Source organism: Leopardus geoffroyi, chromosome B1, assembly GCF_018350155.1.
Source record: "Leopardus geoffroyi isolate Oge1 chromosome B1, O.geoffroyi_Oge1_pat1.0, whole genome shotgun sequence".
Taxonomy (NCBI): domain Eukaryota; kingdom Metazoa; phylum Chordata; class Mammalia; order Carnivora; family Felidae; genus Leopardus; species Leopardus geoffroyi.
The window spans coordinates 48,993,180-49,014,708 of NC_059327.1; the positions used below are offsets into that span (position 1 = coordinate 48,993,180).

At 49.1% G+C, this 21,529-nt stretch overlaps 1 protein-coding gene across 2 annotated transcripts in view; it reads right to left on the bottom strand.

The window, feature by feature from the left end:
• SCARA5 (scavenger receptor class A member 5) overlaps positions 1-21,529 on the bottom strand; it is a 127,345-nt gene that overhangs the window by 14,664 nt on the left and 91,152 nt on the right. For both annotated transcript variants that reach the window (XM_045461459.1, XM_045461453.1), the window contains exon 7: positions 21,355-21,411. In XM_045461459.1, coding sequence (XP_045317415.1) covers positions 21,355-21,411 — 57 coding nt within the window. The remainder of the gene's footprint in view (positions 1-21,354; positions 21,412-21,529) is intronic.

Genomic DNA, 21,529 nt, shown 5'->3' on the forward strand with positions numbered 1-21,529 from the left:
TGTAGGGTAAAGTCACTGTACTGTGACACGGTGACAAGTGAGTGAAATGATGCAGAAAGATCCTGATGTGGACTGCCAGAGAAAAGACCAAACCAAATCAAGTTCTGTGCCGAGTAAGCACTGCATCCTTGGGCTATTTTTTCTTTTTTTGGTCAGCTGGGCTGGGGGATCCCCCTTCCAATGACTGTGACCTTCATGGGCCCCCTGGAGGAGACGGCAAAGTTGATAAATCCCACATTTGTACCACATGAGAAAGGAGAGGAGTTAGAATTGGCCATGTGTCTGTTATGTGCTGCCTGGGCTGGGGAAACCCCAGGATATTCTGCATGGGGGAACTAAAGAAGTCACCAGGAAACCACACCATTCCCAAGGCGCTGAAAGATCACAGATGGTTGACTCTGAAAGGCTTCGTGAAATGCTTAATGCCATTTTCTACACATCCTTCATCACTGACCATTCTCCCCATATGGCTTTGCTGAAAACACAAGCTCATACCAGGCTGTCAAAAAGAGATAAGGACGAGCAAGAGAACACAGGAATCCTGGAGAAGGAAACCATAGAAGCTGGAAGGCAGAGACTGGGTCTGAGACAGAGAAACTCCCCAGGGAGCGGTAATGACAAGCTAACCTAGAGCCAGCAGCAGCAAATGAGCCCTGGCCCCTGGCTGAGGGCTTGCCCTGGGTGGATTGGCTGAGGCTGAGATGTCAGCCCTGATTTCTCACAGACCTGTCTCACCGCTGTCAGCACCCTGTCATGGTGGCAGTGGGCCACGCCAGGCTAGCTTCCAACAGAAGTCTCAGTGTGGGGTCATAAGTAGAGGGGGAAGTGACAGGAGAATGTTGTGGGTCCCAGAGCAGGCCAGGCAGAGTTCAGGGTGTCAGGTCAAAATAATAGGAAGAGGCTGGGTGAGACACAGGAAGCCAGGGCTGATGTTCACAGATTCCCCCATATCTTCTCTGCTCTGACCAGCCTGAACTCACTGCATTCATGTCTTTGTTTAACAAAATAAGTGACTGACCATTTGCTAAAGGCCTGGTCCTATTCTAGGAGCTATGGATACATCCATGAACAAAGTCTCTGCCCTCAGGGACTAGTATTTTAGTGGAGAGACTAGCAATGAATCTAGGAAACAAAAATATAACTATGGCCAAAGTAGTGCAATATAACTATGGCCAAGTAGTGATGAGTGCAGAGACAGGAACAGAAAGAGAATAGAGAATGAGAGGAGGTGCCATCTTGGATGAGGAAACAAGGAAAGGAATGAAGAGTGAGGGAAGACATCAGCTTGGACAGAAAGACAAGGAAGAAAATGGAGAGTGAAGGGAGGTGCCATCATGAATAGGGAGACAAGGAAGGAAATGGACATTGAGGGGGTTGCCATTTTGGGCGAGGAGACAAGAAGTGAATGAAGAGTGAGGGAAAGGTGCCATCTTGGACAGGGCACAAGGAAGAGAATGGAGAGTGGGAGAGGTGCCATCTTGGACAGGAAAACAAGGAAGGGAATGGAAGGTGCCATCTTGGACAGGGAAACAAGGAAAGGAATGGAGAGTGAGGGGAAGTGCCATCTTGGAGAGAGAGACCAGGAAGGGAATGAAGAATGAGGGAAGGTGCTATCTTAAAGAGAGAGAGACAAGGGAGTGGAGAGTGACAGAAGGTGCCATCTTGGAGAGAGAGACAAGGAAAAGAATAGAGAGTGAAGGGAGGTACCATCTTGGATGGGAGGGAACAAGGAAGGCCTTGAGGAGAGACCTGAATGAGCCAGGGGAGTACATGGACTCCCCCATCTCAAAAAACCCTCTCTGTACTCCAGCCTATGCTTTTCTTGTCCCTTAAATCTCAGCTTACATGTCCCATCTCCCAAAAAAACCTCCCTTCATGCCCCACACCTGGCCAGGTCCTCTTCTATGGACGTATTTAGCACTTCATCTAATAATTGCCTATCTATCTTCTTAGGACACTGTGAGCGTTCCAGGGACAGATCACATGGCCTATACAGTGTTTGTACACCAAGATGCCCAAGCTGTGTAAAATGAAGGCATGAATGAATGAACTCAGATGATACAGATCCAGATGGGCAGATCCTCTGTATGGGACATAGCTCTTCGGAGCCTAGGACTTTGGTATGAGTCAAGAGAATCTGCCTTCAGGGTATCCCACAGTTCTAACCCCCTCTTTATTACATCATAGCTCCGTCTACTAACTCATTCTCTAATGGCTTCTTTTGGTGGGATGGTCCTGGGTTCTGGACCCCAGGACTAGGCTATTGGTGAATGACTATAACATTCCAAATGAGAAAATAGGGATGTGGTCATATAATTATGGTGGGTACTAGAAGAAATCTGGAAAATGTCATCTGGATGCTGAAATATTGGAATTCCCAGAAGACTTCAATGTATATGGAAGTGACAAAAGAATATCTGGAAACAGGACAACCTCAAAAAATTGCACACATATGGTAACCATAATTAGGGGACTCATAACATCAACTTTAAGGATGTCTCTCCAGTCTGTGCCCCATGGTCCTCATAAACCAAGCAAAGTTGTGGCCCCCAGGACTACCCCACCTCCCAGACCCTAGGTTGGCTCATTGAGCATTGGAACCTGTTCCTTGTAACTTGTTCCCAGATCCTCCAGATTTAGGGTTTTTCCTCATAATGGAGGCAGAACACAGTCACCTGCCCATGGGATGTTGCATGCCCCAAAAGAATGAAAATGATTCTGAAATCTACCTGACCTCCCCTGGACTCATCCAAATGACATGGCACATACTGTTCAAGTCCTTATAGAACTTGGCAGTAAGGCTGATTTTTGTATCCTTTTCTTTCCCATAATAAAAGCCCAGCTCTGTGGATAATTCCTTTGGGAAAACCAGAGACTGAGGTTTGATCTGATTATGATGCAAACTGCCCCAATGCAAGGACTTGGACAGTCCAAGGGGTTGGTCCATGAACAGTGTCTCTGGCCTTCTGATGGAGCCACACGGGAGGCCACAGGCAGGCATCCCCTCGGGCCTGGGCAATGATACCACCTCCTGGCATGCACTTGGGGAATCACTAAATGACTGCAACAGTGACTCCCTCCCTGGCCTGGGAAGGATGTCATGACTTGGTAAAAGGTTTGGGTTTCTGTGGTCAGAGGGTTTGAACTCTGCTTTTCCCAGCAGTTTCTGCCCCAGGCAAAGCTTTCCCACCAATCAACCAGCCACCACTGGTGTGTCAGCCCCCACACAAGCAGATGTAGTCCCTGACAGGAGGCTTCAGCCTGGTTTGTAACACCCTCAGGACACTTCTTGTAAGTCCAGGGAGCTTTTTCGTCAGACACCCGCCCAGAGTGGTCTCTGAGGAGTGTGTGGGGCCACTTGAGGTCAAGGAGATGCCTCTCTGCATGACAGGAAAGGAAAATGGCAGGCAGAGATTTTGGACTGCATAAAACTCAGGCACTCTTAGGCTGATAAAAAGAGGGAATGGCCCAGTTGGAGGGCAGAAGGTAAGAGTGCTCATGATGAGGGGCGCCTGGGTAGCTCAGTCGGTTAAGCACCCGACTTCGGCTCAGGGCATGATCTCGTGGTTCGTGGGTTCGAGCCCCGCATCGGGCTCTGTGCTGACAACTCAGAGCCTGGAGCCTGCTGTGGATTCTGTGTCTTCCTCTCTACTCCTCCCCTGCTCATGCACTGTCTCTTTCTCTCTCAAAAATATATAAACATTAAAAAAAAATTAGAGAAAAAAGCATGCTCATGATGACCTCAGGCTTTTGCAACTGTGTGTGACTTCCCTTAACAACCACATTTGCACTGTCTGACAGGCCCCTTTACCTCTTTCTTTGCATCCTACCTCAGGGGGGCCTGGAAAATCCTTCCTGAGCAAAAAGAAAATCAGCAACTCTGCAGAAAACCCTGACTTGCACCATTCTCTATGTGGATATCAGATTTTGATTCACAAAGAGAACCTTCCAGGTAGAGAGAATATGAAACTCGTTTTCTTGTCCTGGGGTCCCTACCCTGCAGACTGGAATCTACCCGGACATGTACCGTGGTTTGCAAGTGGACAGAGCCATAGTGACCACAAGGCTGGCCCCCACCCAGCTGTTTGCAAAAAGAGATCTTCCGGAAGATTCGAGGTTATGGGAAATACCAAGGAACTGTTCCTCATCAAAAGCCTGGAGGACATCAAAATCCCTGGCCCGCTAAATCCTGAGCAGAACTTCTCCTAGTACTCCCCAGAGCAGTGATACCCAGATGCTTACAGGGTCAGGCCTGTTTCTTTTTGCCCTGCTACCCATGATTTGGGGTCAGAGGTGCTCCCGTTTTATACAGAGAAGCAGACAGAGAAGAGTCCCTTCCCTTCAAAAAGCTCACATCGGGGCACCTAGGTAGCCTCAGTCAGTCAAGCATCCGACTCTTGATTTAGGCTCAGGTCATGATCTCATGGTTTGTGGGATCGAGTCCCACATTGGCCTGACAGCATGAAGCCTACTTGGGATTTTCTCTCTCCCTTTCTCTCTGCCCCTCCCCTGCTCGCTCTCTCTCTCTCTCTCTCTCTCTCAAAATAAATGAACTTAGAAAAAAACAACAACAAAAAAGCTCACATCAGAAGCGGTCACTTCTTTGTCTCACGGTGTAATCCTAGGGGAGGAAGCTGATGAACAGAACCCAGAGCAGAAGAGTTGCCCTCTTCAGCTGGGCAGCCTCCTTGCCCTCTCCTGGATCAAAAGGATCAAGCATTTCATCAACAAATTTTCCACAGCATCAGTGGTTCTAATCTCCATTTGGAGCTTTCCTGTCCAGCTGCCATGCCAGACCATAGAACCCCTCCTCCTCATTCTCCGACCTGTTCTACTGACCCTGCCCTTTACCCAGGCTACTGCTGGGACCAACCACGAGGAGCTCATTCCTCCTGAGGTAGGACCCCAGACCTGTTCCAGTCCTGGCCTGGCCCCTCAGTAAACAGGGTGGGGCTGAGGCACAGAGGGGGTCAGATCACGGAGAGGAATAAGGCGTGGTGTCTGGACTAGGAGCCTTTGCATTTTCTCGGGTTATATCTAGTAACAACTTCCTTAAGCTTAATAGGGGGCTTCAGATATCACCATTACTTGGTACATAGAGCTACTTTTAGTCACATAGTCTTTAGGCTTTTCTAATCATCACAAATGATGGAGAAGCCTAGACTTTGCCAGCTGACCGAGACCTGGAGATCACTTGGCCCAAACTGTTCATGTGATACTTGAGGATACAGAGGCTCAGAGTGGTGATATATCTTGCCCATGGTCATCCCACAGTTCGTAGTAAGTAGAAGAGCTGGGACCTGACCTTGAGACTTACCCTGAGGCAGTTCTCCACCTGTCCCTCTCTTTCCTCATTTTTCATAAGATCCCTCATTCTTTCTGAGCTCTCTGGGCAGGGCCCACTAATTCTACCTCATGACTTTAGTGCAAGATGCCTTTTGATGAAGCAGTTACATTAAAAAGAATTACTTTAACCCTTGAACTGTCATGCTTCTACCCCTAATTCATAGAAATAGTTTGGCTTCTCCTAAGTCTTACAGGAGGACCAACAATGCAGGGATGCCCTTGTGAAGCATGGCTGTTGCTGAGTTTGTATTTGAAAATGAACGTGTCTCTGTTTCTGGGCAGGGGAAAGATAAATCAGCCTTAGCTTTTGAGAATAGTGATCACATTTATTGACGTCCAGGGTGATTCTACTTCTTGTGCACAGATTTGCGGTGCTGAAGATGCATTATTTTATTAATTCTTTATACATATCTTTATCAATGTATGTATTTCTCTTTCTAATTATTCACTTCCTTATCCACCCAGATGCACTTCTGGAATCCTACCACATTCCAGAATGGTACCAGGGGCTAAGGATTTAAGGACAACTAAGTGTCGTCTTTGCCCTCAAGGCTGTCTAATGAACTGACAGCCTAAGATGGAGAAGAGCACAGAATGCCAGAGCTGGCAGAGACCTCCCCAGTCCAAACCCTCACCTAGAGATGAGGAAACTGAGGTTCAGAGAGAGGAAGTAACCAGCTGTCACTGGGATACCAGATCTCTTTCTTCCTAGACCACTTCTCCTTCCAATGCTGGCCACTTTGAGTACTGCCTAAGCCACAACACAGGGTTAAGCTGGTCTGAGGCCCTGAAAAGGGCTAGGATGGAGGCAGGCTGGTACTCCCCAGACTGCTTTCAAGAGCTCAGGGAAAACCTGCAATCTCTGAGAGTTATGGAAACATAGCTCATTTTCCCTTGGGCAGAGAAACGCTGTTTTGTTTATCCATGATCCCTCGATACTTAATATCATGCCTGGTTGGCTGAAGATGCTAATTAAATGTTTGATGGGATGGAGGGCAGATGGGTGGATGGATGCATGACTCTGTTAGTGGGTATGATCGGAATCCCCAGCTGAATGCCTCATGTTTCCTGTATCCCTGGTTCCAGTCTTAACCTTCAGTGTCTGACTGTTCAGAAAGGGTACTGTGCCCACCCATCCACTGATCCCACCAGCTGAGGCAGGAATGGTGTCTCCCCAGGATAGAGACCATGTGCTCCCTGTGCACACAATGGCTAGGGGCCCTGACCCTGGGTTACATCTACTGGGGCTAGCTCTCTGTAGTTCATCTAGACTCCCTACTACTGGTTGATCTTTAAACAAGTATTGACCCAGTCATGGGGACAGAGAGGTATACAATCAGGCTTCTCCTCTGGACACAAAAATGCTACAAGGTAATCCAGGCCATCCCTGCCCAGTGCCACGAGAATGGGTCTATGGCAGGTGGTGTGGCATGGTGAGGAGAGCAGCCAGTCAGTAGAGGGGACTGGTGGGGGCTGGTCAAGCTATACTGCCAATGTTCTTAAGTCTAGAGGCACTAAGACATTCTCTTCATTTTTTCACCCATCACACTCACTTCCCAGGGATGCTGAGCAGATCAGTGACAAAGATTTTCTGCTTGACCAAACCCTAGGCAGGCTCCTGAGCCCTCTCAAGTAGGCCTCAACCTTGACCTATAAAGACTTGAACAGAATACTCACATAATTTCTAACAGCTCAACGCCACATCCCTACAATGACCCTAACCTCCCTTAACGTGCCTGCCGGAGAAAACTCAAGGTTGTCAAAAGAATTTATTGTGTGTTCCAGCCAACACCTGAAGATAGGGCCCTGCTTCCCAGCCTCTGTGGAAGAAAAGGAGCCTAACTTGGATAAGAGCCAGTTAGCAAACCCAGATGGGTTTCACAAGGACAAACCCCTTTCCTGTTTTTTATAATTTTTCACTTCCTTGACTCCCCCTCTCTTCTTACCCCCTCCCTCTCTCCTTATTCTCCTTTTAAGACACCCAGTCACCTCTGTACAAATAGAAGTTGAATTTAGTTCACACTGGCCTCTTTTCCCCTATTGCAAGAGTATGTTACTAATTTAAGATCTGTCCCAACCACTTTAACTAGCATCCGGCTTTGTTAATCTTTGACCTCAGATGTGAGAAGACTGGCATTAAACAAGGTCAAGGTGTCTGCCATGCTCCCAGCCTGTGGGCACTTCCTTACACATGGGTAATGCCACGAATGGTTGGTCTGGCTCAGGACCGCCCAGATTCCCTTAGGAATGTGAGTTGGGGGAATATGGAGATAAGTGAGCAGAAGCCGATACAAAAAGAGGCAGGGCCAATGGAATTAATAAGCCATGCTGGAGATGAGACACTAGGGTGAAGCCATGAACCCCTCCTGCTGGGGTCCCCAGAAATGCCTTGGATTCTGGATGACTTTCGCATCCTAGGCTCTGCAACGCTCATCGGTATTATGAGTCCTTATGTTCCAAAGTCTTTCCCAGTGTCCTTACGACAAGCCCCCATTGCTTGAAGTGACCCAGTGATTCTCTGGTCCTTGCTACCAAAAATGCCCAGAGAGAGCACCTGGGTATGCCACACATCAATCTAAGGGCTGGTTAGCTACTTGCCTCTTGGGTGGATTTGGGAATTAAGATGGAGGAAAACACAGTGGTGATAATCCCTGTGGGGAGGCAATGTTGGGGGGTGGGGAGTAGAAAGAGGCTGGTTCTGGACTCAGGAACAGGGTTCAAATTCAAATTCTGATTCCACTAGTGGACAGATTCAACCTCTCTACACCTACCTTCTTCTTAAAATGGGTATAATGGTGGTGGTTGGGAGCAACTGCACAAGTCTTTGTTGGTACATCATGGGCACCCATCACCATGAACTCCCACCCTGGCTGCCCAGCAATTTGTCCAGCAACTTATGGGTCAGCTCTGAGAGATCACCCTGTGTTGTGGAGGATGGCTGGTATACAGTGGCCTGACCAGGGATCACAACCTTGAAAGCTTTCTTTGCAAAGTAATCCTGCTGGGTGGAGAGTAGGGACAAGGGGCGCTCACACTGGATTAGTCTCTTGACTTCCTCTGCTGTCCCCAGAGCACAGTTCTTGGCTCCTTAGTATATTAAGGGAGAGGGACAGGGGCATCAGCAGAAGACTAGCTCCTGCTGTCAGCAACTTTCTGCTCACTAATGCGAGCTGAATGTGATTCCTTAAGCAAAGCAGCTCCAGAATGATCCAGGAATGTAGCACTCCAGCTGAGGCCTCTCTGGGGCTCCTAGCACAGACCTTACAAATCCAGTATGTGGGGTTTCTCTTCTTGAAACAAATGTTTCTTTGCTCTCTTTGCCTTATAAATATATATGTAGGAAAAGCAAAGTCCCAGACAAAGTAGGCAGGGTCAACCCCAGATTCCCCTGGTTCTGAATCTCTGAACCCCAGAACCAGAGAAGCCCTGGATATTAGTCTTGAACCCATTTTCACGCTTTAAACATAGGGATCCTCTCCACTCTGTCCCATGCCTGACAGATGCTCATCTTACCTCCTTTGGGAACCCATTCCAGGATTTTAAAGCCAGCGTCGGGTTTCATTTCATTTACAGCATCTGCTGGCATCACTGGATGCCTCCAGGGTTTTTCATCTGATGATTTCCTACCTTGTTTTACTCTCTATGCTTTGGGTTTTGCAGTTATTGGGAAGCGAAACGCAACATACCTTCCTCTTTCTCCAGCATCTGGTGGGAACACAACCAAGGGACTGGCTTCATTACTGGGTCCCTCAGCGGGTTTGAGAGGACAGTTTCATGGCCAGTGGCTACCATCTCATAACCGGTTTCCAGGGCTGGGCTAGACTGAGAACTGTGTACTGCCTGTGGAGCCTGTCCACATCTGGCTCAGAACTGCCCCCAACCCAGCTACAGCAAAGCCATGCTCTGGGCACTATCCAAGAGATTTCAAGTCAAGGATGGGCACCGAGGGAATTGATGTATACTCACTTCCTACTACCCACCAGACACTGCAAAGAAGCTCATGCATGTATTCTCTCATTTATTCTTCATGACAGTTCCATGAGTTTAGTTACTATGGATCTCACCTAACAGAGGAGAAAATCGGCCCAGAAAAGTCAAGCGATTTGCCCAGGATCACACAGCAGCTATAAGGAAGAGCCAGGGAGGAGAGCAAAGGCCTTTGCTTTTCAATCCACAGAGCCAACTATCAGGCTGAATACTTAAGACAAATATTTACTAACAGCTCTCTTCATACAAAAAGCGCCTTTCACCTACCGCCCACCAGTCCCGCGGGGTCTACGGTAGTTAGTGTAAGTTAGGGAGTAAGGGAAGGAGCCTTGGTGTTAAAGCAGTGGCTCTCTCAGTGGACTGAGGCAAGTGGCCTGGGCTGCAGGTAGGAATCACCTGGGGTGCTTTAAAATCTACCGGTGCGGGGGCGGGGGGGGGGGTTATAGCTTGGAACAGCTGGCTGGTGATGTCAATGCGCATCAAGGTGGAGAAGTGCATGAAGGGACTGATCGGGGATGAAGCCCCACCCCCGCTACGCAACTTACCAGCTGTTGGACCTTGTGAGTAAGGCATGTAGGTAACACCTCTTCTGGGAGGGTTTTTCCCTGATCTGTTGTCCCAACATGCGCTCCCCACATATGAGAAATATTATACCGTCATTCCCTCCTTCAGGTCTGTGTGCACTCATCTTTGTAAGCTCCGTGAAAGCGAAAGCCACTCAACACCCTGGTGGTTCCCATCTGTGGGAAATGCGGTCGGTCCTCACTCGCAGGCAGTCTGGCACATCGCAGCACTTAACAAATTGTACTGAGCGAGTGGATGCATGAATGGGATCCATAGCCTTCTGCTGGGCTCGAGGAACAGAACTGATCCCTAAATACCCCAGGACCTGCTTGGCTGTGCATCAGAAGGGCCCCAAAGCCCAGGGAACTTTGCTTCTAAAGAACAGGAGAGGAGGGAAACCCAGCCTAAGCCTGAAACATCACAGCCCCTTTAGGTTTGTTTATCCTGCCTTCTAGGCCAAAGCAAAACCGGGCAAAAGAAAGGAGGTTGTGTAGAGTCGAAATAAACACATGGGACTGGGAAAATAGGCTCTGATTTTCTGCAGCTGCAGAGTAGAGCCCCGGGGATAATTTGGACCATCTGCCCATTAAGGAAGTTGAACTTTTCATTCTCTGGTGAAGAAAGAACTCCCCATGGCCCCAGCCGGCCTGCAGCACGGGGGCTCTGCTTCCCACCTCCCCGAGGTGGGGGACGTTGGGCCCCGTCCTTCTCTTGACACGACACTTCTCTTTTCCCTGACATCTGTGGGAAATGTGGTCCGTATGGGAAGGACAGGAGCCATCCCACAAGCAAAGTAAGGAATGTCTGGTCAGGCTCTGCTGGAGGGCATTGCTTTTAAAATGCGGTCTGGCCTGTGGGTACGCTTTTATAAAATGCTACTTCCTAATGGTAATCTGCTCTGAACTTAATATGGTGCTTTGTGCCTCTTCAAAGCACTTTTGTTAGCAGATTTCATTTTGATCCTTGTATCCCTTCTCTAAAGTGGGTGGTTCTTGTTATACCCATTTTACAGATGGGGAAGCTGACTCAGGGAAGGAAGGGTTACATTGATAAAGTGGCCACACTCGAACCACATCTGGGTCTCCAGTCCCCGGACTACTGTTCTGTGTCTTCAGTTGGGGGTCACATGGGGTGCTTGGGCCTTTGCTGGGTAGAAGGAGCAGCCAGAAATACCTCCCAAGTTATCACTGTACTGATCATGCCGGATTTTTTGTAAAACTGTTTTTAACTTTGGTCTCCCCAACTCTGTTGTCTATTCTTTTGGAAACTGGGAGTTTGTCCTGTCTGATTTTGTTTTTCTGTTGCCTTGCTCATGGATGCCCAGCTACTAGTGGAGGGGCAATAAAAATGTGCCTGATTAAATAATAAAGGAAGTGCTTTGCCTGTCCTGCCCTGAACCAGGAGCTCACCCCATCGCAGTGGGAAGATGCCACTAACACCCAGAGCGGCACTTGTAGGACTTCACTGGGCAGCCCAGTAGCGAGGTGAGTCCTTTGCCATGCTTTGGCTCTTGGGTCTCTCAGAGGGCAGTGAAGGGTCAGTGCGCGTCAACAGGCCTTTAGGAGTAGAAAGAAATGCAGTAGAGCCAGGAGAAAAACCAATGATAGGGAGGCCTCATTTGATCACGCCTGCAGCTGTAGGGGGTTCTGAAGTTTATACGGCATGGCATCCCTCTAAAGTCTTCGTGGACCTGCCCCTGCCGCCTTTAGCTCCGGGTCCCATGTCCAGGACAGGTGGCCTTTTTTTAAGAAGGCACTTCACCCTCTGCCCTCACCCACACCGTCCCCACCCTGCCCTGGTTCTTCTCTCAGTTCTATTCTCCTTCAAGTTCAGGGTCCGAGAGTCCTTGGCTGAGATGCTTCCCAGCCCCAATATTATAAATTCTTGAAGGCAGGACCCACCTCCAGCACCACATTCACCACTTTCTAGATCTATGACCTTGGGCAAGTAATATAACCTCTCAGAATAGCTTCCCCATCGGTTAAATGGGATAACGACACCTGCCTTAGAGAGTCATTCTGAAATCTGGGTAGGCTGAGTGACTGGGGTGGTCGGTTCTCAAGAAATAGTGTTGAATTCCATGTAAGCCCCAAGGATCCCGATGGGGGCCTGAGGGACTGAGGCAAGGGAATGGCCCCCCGTTTGAGTCAGGGAGAAAGCCAGCCATGACCCCTCCCCCACAGCATCCACAAGACCTCCCAGGATGTCCACAGGCTCTGCCTCCCGCTTTCATCTTCTTTCTCCCGTGAGAATTCTACACCAGCGCCCTTTAGAAGACAGCCTGAAATCCAGCCCTAGGGGAAGTCGGTCCATCTCAACTGGTTCCAAGGACACCTCAATGGTGTTTTCCATTGTCAAAGGACAGGACGGGAAGTGGAGCCATGCATGTAATGCAGAGGCAGCGACAGCTCAGGGACTCAATCTGCAGTGCCTTCAGCCAAACTGCACCTCCAACAGAAGAGGGGGGAGTGCAGGGTCACGGGGATTAAGAATTCCGAAGTTTGTTTGTGTTGCTTTCTAAATAAACAGTTTAACCACTCCCGGTTTTAATGTACGTCTCAACCAAAAACTTTTCTTCATACGAAACCCACATCAAAGACCCAAACTTCAGTTCTGCAGTGGTCCAAGGTGTTGTTTTTTGTAGAAAATGCCCTGTTCACCTTCAGTCTGAGGTTTGCATTACCAAAAGAGTTTTCTTCAGGGCAAATCCCAGAAATTGTCACGTGTTTGCCGGGAAACTGGGACATGCCAGTCCTTGGTGGGGGTGGAGGGGGGTTGCCTCTAGACTCCCCTCCAAAGGATGGGTACAGCAGTGTCAGATAAATGTGGGTAATGTGAGAAATGAAGGCACAGCACAGAACATGCTCCCTTGCTCACTCACAGTGACAAGAATAGGTGCTTAGGGAACAAACTGGTTACCCCCAGTCACAGTGTAAAAGGCCCCGCAGACCAACAGTTAAAAGAAGCAAACCTTCCCAAGTTCCACTTACAATACCTAACCCCAGAGTCTCAACATGAACTCCAAACACTGGCTTGCTTCTTTTCCAGCTAGCCCTTGGCTTTGGCCCTCAGTTGGTTCCCGCTTTCACCTAGTACGTACGTATGTATTTATTTCATTTTTATTATTATTTTTTTAAATGTTATTTTTGAGAGAGACAGAGACAGGGAGCAAGCAGGGGAGGGGCAGAGAGAGAGAGAGAGAGAGAGGGAGACACCGAACCCAAAGCAGGCTCCTGGCTCCGAGCTGTTAGCACAGAGTTACGTGGGGCTTAAACTCACAAACCAGGAGACCATGACCTAGGCTGAAATCAGACTGAGTGAGCCACCCAGGCGCCCCAACCCAGTATGTACGTAGAATACAGGTACGGCTGACCTTGAACAACACAGGTTTGAATTGCATAGGTTCATTTACATGCAGAATTTTTTCACTACAGTACCATACTGTATGTGTGTGTATTTTCTCTTCCTTAGGATTTTCTTAATAACATTTTCCTTTCTCTAGCTTACTCTATTGTAAGCATACATCATATAATACACGTAACATATCAAATATGTGTTCCTCGACGGTTATCAGTAAGGCTTTTTCAGTCAACAGTAGGCTATTAGTAGTCAAGTTTTGGGGAGTCAAAAGTTATACGTGGAGTTAAAAATTTTTTTTTTAAACGCTTATGTATTTTTGAAAGAGAGAGAGTGAGAGTGCGTGTGTGTGAGCAGGGGAGGGGCAGAGAGAGAGAGAGAAAGAGAGAGAGAGTCCCAAGAGGCTCCATGCTGTGCGTGCAGAGCCTGACACAGGGCTGGAACCCATGAACCCTGAGATAATGACCTGAGCTGAAATCAAGAGTCGGACATTTAATGGACTGAGCCACCCAGGTGTCCTAAAAGTTACACATGGATTTTTGAAGGCACAGGCTGGGGGTCGGCGTCCCTAATCCCCACTCCCACATTGTTCAAGGGTCAACTGTGCTATCGGCCCTGCTAATGGCCTCTTAGCACCCTTCTGCTTGTGTCTGAGAGCACCCAGCCACCAGGGGGCTTCGTTTCTCTTCACCTAAGCAGTTTTCCTCACCAGGGCTCACATGGAAGCTCTTCTCTCTCCCCTTTCATCAGACATGAATGTCCCCTACCTTGCACAGCTGTTCCTAAGTCTCAGGCAGCTGCCCCACCCCCACCACACCCCCCATTCTACCACCTGGCTTCTTAAAGGAGCCAGGTCTTTTGTTTTTCCAGGCCCTCCTGAATCTATTTTAAGCCATCATACCGAGGGCAGCACGGATTAATCAGAACTGAACTGTTTTTTGCACATAGCAATTTAAAGCCCTCCTGGAAGGGGTCACTAGGAAGCTCTCAGGAAAAGTCAGTGGATTTGTTTTTGGAAGGCTTAGGATAAACTCTTGGCAAACCAGCACGTCTGGAAGGCCAGATCCCATCCTCCGCACAGAACAGGAGGTAAAAAAAAAAGAGGAGATTGCAGCACGGGAGGCTGAGGGCCGGGTCTCCCTGCCACATTGTCAGTAGGTCAGAAGGGGACTCGGGTCTCAAGCTTGCTACCCTGCGCGGCCCATGCTGCTCGTCCAGAGCTCACGTCTCATCTTCTTAGGAGGCACTTTCTAAAAGAGGAGCAGCTCAGCCAAGAGAAGGAGCGAGAGCAGCAGAGAAATGTGGACTCGGAATATGGACCTTTCTGTAGGGAGGAAGGGGCTGCCTACCGTGTGCCCGGCCTTGGCCTTAGAGCTGAGATCACCAGGGACAGCTGAAGCTCCATTCTCATGACCTTGGCCGGCTACCCCTTGGTCCCAGCTCTCAGCCCGGTTCTCTGCCAGTCACCTCTCACTGCTGTCATGTCACTTCCTGCTGACAGCCCATCCCGGCTTCCCAGTGCCTGAAGGTCGACCCTGAACTCCAGACTGTTGACCCCGGCATACCTCCCTGGCCTTATTTTTTGTTTCTTATATCCCTAAACCTCATCACCCCAAACTATTTGGGTTTCTCGGGCAATGCTTTCCTGTTTCATGCAGGGCTCTCTTTCCCTGGAATGCCTTTGCCTTCCACATCTACCTGTTGGATACCAATTTGTCAAAGACACCTCAGCAAGTGACTCCCACAACAGCAGGCAAAATTAGCCTCTGTACATACGTCTCCTATAGCCCTCACCACATTCCACTGTGATCGCGTGTGTATGTGTCTTCCTCACCTGCTAGATAGTGGCTCCTCAAGTTGAGGCTGGTCCTTACTCCGCTTCGGTTCCCCAGCCTTTAGCCAGGGCCTCAATACCAGTTTGCCAAGTAAGTGAATAAAGCAATACTCTCTTCCACAAATATTTTCCTTCCTGCCACACTTCAATCTTTCTTCTTCTTTTTTTTTTTTTCCTTATGTTTAGTTTTGAGGTGGGGAGGGGCAGAGAGAGAGAGGGAGACAGCAGAGAGCCAGACATGGGGCTCGAACTCATGAACGCTGAGATCATGACCTGAGCCAAAGTCGGAAACTCAACCGACTGAGGCACCCAGGTGCATCTTCTATTTTTTCTTTATGATGGAAGTGAGGGAGGCCAATCCCTCTCGCCTCTGCTCCTTCCCTCAGCCAACTCTATGCCAGCCCCGGTTTCTGACCCACGGGCTTTGGGCCTTTGCTGTCCCTGTGCCTGCTCGGTTTCCATCTGGTTCCCACATCCCTCATTTACCATGTCCTTGTGCCCATTCCTTTCTCTCTGGTGCCTCCCACTCTGCGTCAGCCAGGGCTGGAAGCCGCGTTTGCCACGGGACTTTTCTGAGTGAATTCTGGGGCCCCGTGCATTTTCAGTCCCTGGACATACGCTCAGGGGAGGAGACATCTTAAAGACACTTGGCCATCTCCACATACCCTCTGGGGTTTGCATCTGCCCCCCACTCGCTGTGTGAGGATAAAGAGAAGGAATGAAGGACTGTATGAGCCGAACCAGCGTGTGAGTGAACACAGCCAGATGCGTGCGGGTGCTGCTGCATCCAGCCGGCGGGCTCAGTTTACCCACAAGAGAACGGAGAAGCAAGTGAGGGTAGGGCTTCACTGGGAGATGCAGAACTTCCAGTGTGAAACCTGTGCTGGCCTCTCATGGGGCCACAGAACACAAGGCAGCCAAAGCTGGGTGAAATTCAGCAAAAAGGGGAAGAAATCCTTAAAAGTGAGAATTAGCACTTTCATATCAAACCCACTGAGAAGAGACAGTGGCCCATGAGGGCCCCAGGCTGTCAAAGGCCAGAGAGAATAAGAGGTAGTCCAAGGATGTAGCAAAGGACGGAGAGTGGGCTCGAGGCCAGACAGGTGTGACCTGTAACCTGGCTCTGCCCCTTACGAACTCCGGTGACCTTGGGCAGCTCCCTTCTTCTCTACCCTTAGCCTCCCCCGCCCCCCTAACGTGGACATAACCAGGACTCCTGAATTGTGCTGTCAGGATTAAGTGAAATAATGTGCATAGAAACTTTGCTTCTCATAGTACCAGCTACAAGTTTGTTAGTAGTAGCATGTGATAGTTGATTTTTCTGAGAAGTGTGGTTTGCTCTTAGATCACGTTGTTGCTGGGGCATTAAAGTTGTATAAGGAATTAAAGAAATATATCCAGTTAGTAAAGAAATATATTTGCATATAAAAAGTCCAGCATCTCTGTCTCTCCATGCTTGCAAGAATGCTAACTTTTGGTGCCAAATGGGATTCCCTGGGGCACCCAGTGCAGGTAACCATACTTACAGGGATGGGAGGAAGGGAACTCACGGACACTGAAGGCCTCTCTTTGCATTCCGGATTCTTTTTTTTTTTTTTTTTTAATGTTTATTTATGTTTGAGAGAGAGACATACACAGTGTGAGCAGGGGAGGGGCAGAGAGAGACACACGCACAGAACCCGAAGCAGGCTCCAGGCTCTGAGCTGTCAGCACAGAGCCCGACATAGGCTCCAACCCATGAACCATGAGATCACAACCTGAGCCAAAGTCAGACACTTAACTGAGCCATTCAGGCGCCCCCGCATTCTAAAACAGAGATGGAAACATCTCAGCAGCTGTGGACAAAACTGTCTAGAAGCCACCTCCCTGATAATTTCTTTTGAGCTCACGCTACACGATGGGGTGCCCACTGCTCCCCCCGCACCCACAAACTTTCCTAAATACTGCAAACACACACAAGGTGTTAAACATTTTTCCTAATTTTCTGAGATGCCACTAGAAACTACCAACAAAACCTGGCTTAGAATCTACCCCTGGGTCATTCTGCATATTTTTCCCATGTGAAACCAAATTGAGGAAAAGTTTTTAAACAATCTGAGCTTCTATCCTGCTTTAAATTCATGCTGGAAACTTTACCCACCCCTGAGCTGCAAAAATACTATTTATTTTTCCTGCAAATGGACCATATATGAGGGTAAAACAAACGTTTTTCTGTCTTGAGATATGTATATAGAGTTTATTTTTTTCCTGGCCAAACTCCCCAAAGCCAAACATCTAACAGAATGACTGATACCTCCCTTGCTTCAAAACAAAAGAAAAGAAAACAAAACTTTACCTCTTGTCAAGCAGAAATCAGGAGATCTGGATTCCAGACTCAGTTTGAACCATGGCCTAGCCGTGGGACGGTGGGGATTCTCTCCAGACCTCTATTCTTGGTCCCAGTTCAGTGAACTGGAGGTGGGGGGGGGGTGCTCAGGAGGGGGAGAAGAGTCAGCCTGAAACCCCATTTGACTCGAGAATCACGTGACTCCAGATCAAAACATGGGTAAACAATTGCAAGATCCTATCCTGAAAAATATTTTTATTTATTTATTTTTAAATGTCTATTTATTTTGACAGAGAGAATGTAAGCGGTGGAGGGGCAGAGAGAAAGAGAGAGGGAAAGAGAGAACCCCAAGCAGGATCTGCACCCTCAGTCAGTGCAGAGCCTGACACAGGACTCAATTTCATGAACTGTGAGATCACGACCTGAGCTGAAATCAAGAGGCGGGCACTCAACTGACTGAGGCACCCAGGAGCCCCCTGAAAAATATTTTTTTAACATTAAAAAAAATTTTTTTAAGTTATCTATCTATCTATCTATCTATCTATCTATCTATCTATCTATTTATAAATTTATTTAGAGAGCCTACATGTGAGCTGGGGAGAGGCAGAGTGAGAGGGGGAGAAAGAGAATCCCAAGTAGGGTCCATACCGTCACCACAGAGCCTGATGCGGGGCTTGAACTCATGAACCATTGAGATCATGACCTGAGTCGAAATCAAGAGTCAGATGCTTAACTGACTGAGCCACCCAGTCACCCTTTTTTGGGTAACTTTTATTTTTTTATTTTTCCCCTGAAAAATATTTTTAAAAACTTTTTTTTGAATGTATATTTATTTTTGTAGGAGAGACAGACAGAGCGTGAGCAGGGGAGGAGCAGAGAGAAAGGGAGACACAGAATCCGAAGCAGGCTCCAGGGTCTGAGCTGTTAGCACAGAGCCCGATGCGGGGCTCGAACTCACAAACTGAGAGACCATGCCCTGAGCCAAAGTGGACGCACAACCGACTGAGCCACCCAGGCGCCCCTCCCCTGAAAAATATTTTAATATTGATTCAAAACATGGGTCCCAAGAAATCTCTGTAATGCCCTCTTCAAAGGAAAGCCCCCAATTTCTGATTCTGACCTGAGGGGTAGGTGACTTGTTGCTCTTCTCGATCCCTTTATGTAGTAATACCCCACCTGCTGGAACTTCAGGTTTTCTGCTAAGGGTGGGAGGTGTTTGGTAAAGGTGCCCTGAGCTGGGTCTCCCAAGAGGGTTCCTTCTCCACGGTGTTCCTTTGTGGAGGAGGGCAGAACTCTAGTGCTGAGTCCTTTTCCCCACCCGTTAGATCTCACAGAGGGGGTGCCCTGGGCTTGGGGAATGACTGAGAACCTCCCAGAAGCGGGCACTCTGTGCTCATCAGAATTTCCACACTCTCCTGAAAGATGATCCTTGGCTTCCTCCTCAAAGCTGTGGTCTCAGGGATCCAGTTAACGCCTGTTGGACTGGAGCTCCTTAGAAACCAAACCAGGAGTCTGAATATAGCGTGGGTTTGGTGTAGTCAGAGACAGGCCAGGGGTGCCGGCCGTGGGAAAGCACTCCCCTGCCACCGCACGGGGCAGCCCTGAATTGCTTCAAAGGTTCCCTTAAATCCATATCTGCAGGTGAGGGACTCACTAGGTTTTAAGGAGCCCAACCAGACTCTTAAAGACCAGGGGCCTAAGATCTCATTCCAGAGTTAAGAGAAGTCAGAGGCCTGGGTTTCCACTTTGCTTCTGCTCCTGCCTTGGGAGAGTCATCCTGCCCCTGAAAGCCTCTGGAACAGGTGACAGATGGATGGCCTTCCAGTTACGCTCTACAATTCCCACGTGTCTCCTATGCTCCCCTGTACGCTGTGTAAAGCCTCCTATCTGTGGAGCTGTCTCTGCTGAGCCAGCTCACTTTCCAGGTCCGTCACCCACGAAGATATTTTTTGGGGTTGGGAGACGGCAATGAAAAGCTTAGGGCTTTGTGTCAAGGCCATTGTCTGAGCTCTGGGCTCCAGTGAGGGTGTGGCCTCTTCAGGGCAGGAAAGAAAGAACGCTGTTTGTCCCTGAGGAGGGGCTGTTCTAGGCTGACATCAGCCTCTTGTGGTGCAGTCCATAGACTCCAGGGCCAAGTGGATTAGATGCCCTTCCCCCATGTTCCCCACCCATGCCTGGGGGAGCCCCACACCACTGTGGCTCAGCACCTCACAGCCCGGTCCAGCTGCAGAGGCCAGCCAGCTGGGCCCACAGAACCAAGCTAAACAGTGATGAAAGCATCCTTTGGAGTAATGGACTGACCACCACCACCTCTTCCCAGGCTAGCACGGACCTCCTCTCTCCTGTCAAATCGGCTGAGGAATAGTCGCCAAAGAGTTCCTGACAAGAACCCCCGGTATGTGGGCAGCGTTTCTGATCCCCCTCTCACAGGTCATCTCTCCGCAGTCCCCCCCTTCCTGCCACCACAGCAGGATTTTTTTTATTTCACAGAGCTAAAGGCCACCGTCCTTCTCGGCTACTCTGGCAGCATTCCATCAGAAAGCAGTCAACAAACAGAGCAGAGAGCACCCCAAAGACAAAGTACGGAGCCCAGTCCGTTAGATAAGTGTGACTCAGATCTGTCACAGATGTCCTAGATCATATCCAGACTCCTTTATTTTGTCTTCAAAACTCTCCTCTTGGCTCCCAGCAAAGTCCACCAGGTCTCCTCACTGAGCCAGGACACTCCCAGTTAAACCCTTGGCTGCCCCAGAAAGGGACTGTAGACAATGCTAGGAAGACTGAACCACAGAAACTGTTTTGTGGGTTATAGCATCTAGGGTAAAGTGGACGCGGTGAGCCCAGAGCGAGCATAGGCACACCTGGTCCTCGTCCGTGTCCGCCACCACCGAGTGACAAAGTACCGTCATGTGCATTTTTCCTGTTTGATCTTAATCACGACCCTGGGAAAGAGAAGGCCAGGGGAGGGAGCAGGCAAGTTCAAGTTTCAGAGGACCTTGGAAAGGCCCTACTTAGGAGAGAGGTGTCCTTCCTGGTCCTGCGTGACTGGGATGGAACCAAAGATCGGCAGTAGGGAAACCTGTGGTCTCGGGCCAGTGTGTGAATCTGCAGTGGCATCTGTCCCTGAGTGTCACCAGCAGAACCTGGGTGCAGGTGCAGTCTTCCTAGGGAGCCAGGACTGGAGCACAGGTGCCCTAGAAGGGGAGAATCTGCTCATGGCTTCCCATAGAATGGCAACATTTCAGAGCCCAACAAATACTATATGCTAGCATTTTGTTGAAACTTGGCTAGGAGACTCATTCTTTGACAATCTCTCCAAGGCTCTACGTGTAGCCCTTGTCAACATTTTAGGGAGGACGCTGGTCAGAGAGACTTCCATTCCTAGACTTGGTGTTCTGCCCAATGAGGAGATTCCCTAGTGTCACTACTCAGTTCATAGCAAAGGAGGAAAACAAAAAGGGTTCTGTTTTGCTTCTGCACCTTTCCTCATGCAAGTACCTGGAGAGCCGGTATGTCTGAACTAATGTATTACACGGCATGATAATACTCAGCACTTACTGAATCCTAGCCACAGTGGAGGCAGTGTAACAAGCACTTTATGTGGACTAACTCATTCACTTGTCACAATGATCCTACGAGGTAAGGATGCTTCTTATCCCCATTCTAAAGAGGAGAAACCTGAGGTGCAGAGATTACTCAGCTGGCTAGTGAGGCAGCCAGGAGGGAGGGCAGACAGTCTGCCTCTAGATCATCCCATACAACCACTGGGCTTATGGAAGCATGGTCTGTGCCCCCTTCAGTATAGCTGTCTCTTGCTGGGCCAGCAGGGCCCTGAAACAGGGAGGGAGCTCCTTTGGCTCTAGCCTCCGGTCCCCCCAGACCCGTGGGGCTGCTTGGATGACAGCTACAGAATCCAGTGACCCCAGTAGAATGTCCTTACCGGCATCCCCTGCTCTGTCTCCTTTGTCTCCCTTCTCTCCTTTTGGACCTCGGTCACCTGAAACAGAGGAGGAAAACCGGCATTAGAAAAGGAAATAAACCCTACCGGTGAACAAAATGTGACCTGCAGGAGACATATCAACCCATGACCCGAGAAACTCTCAGCAGGAGCCTAC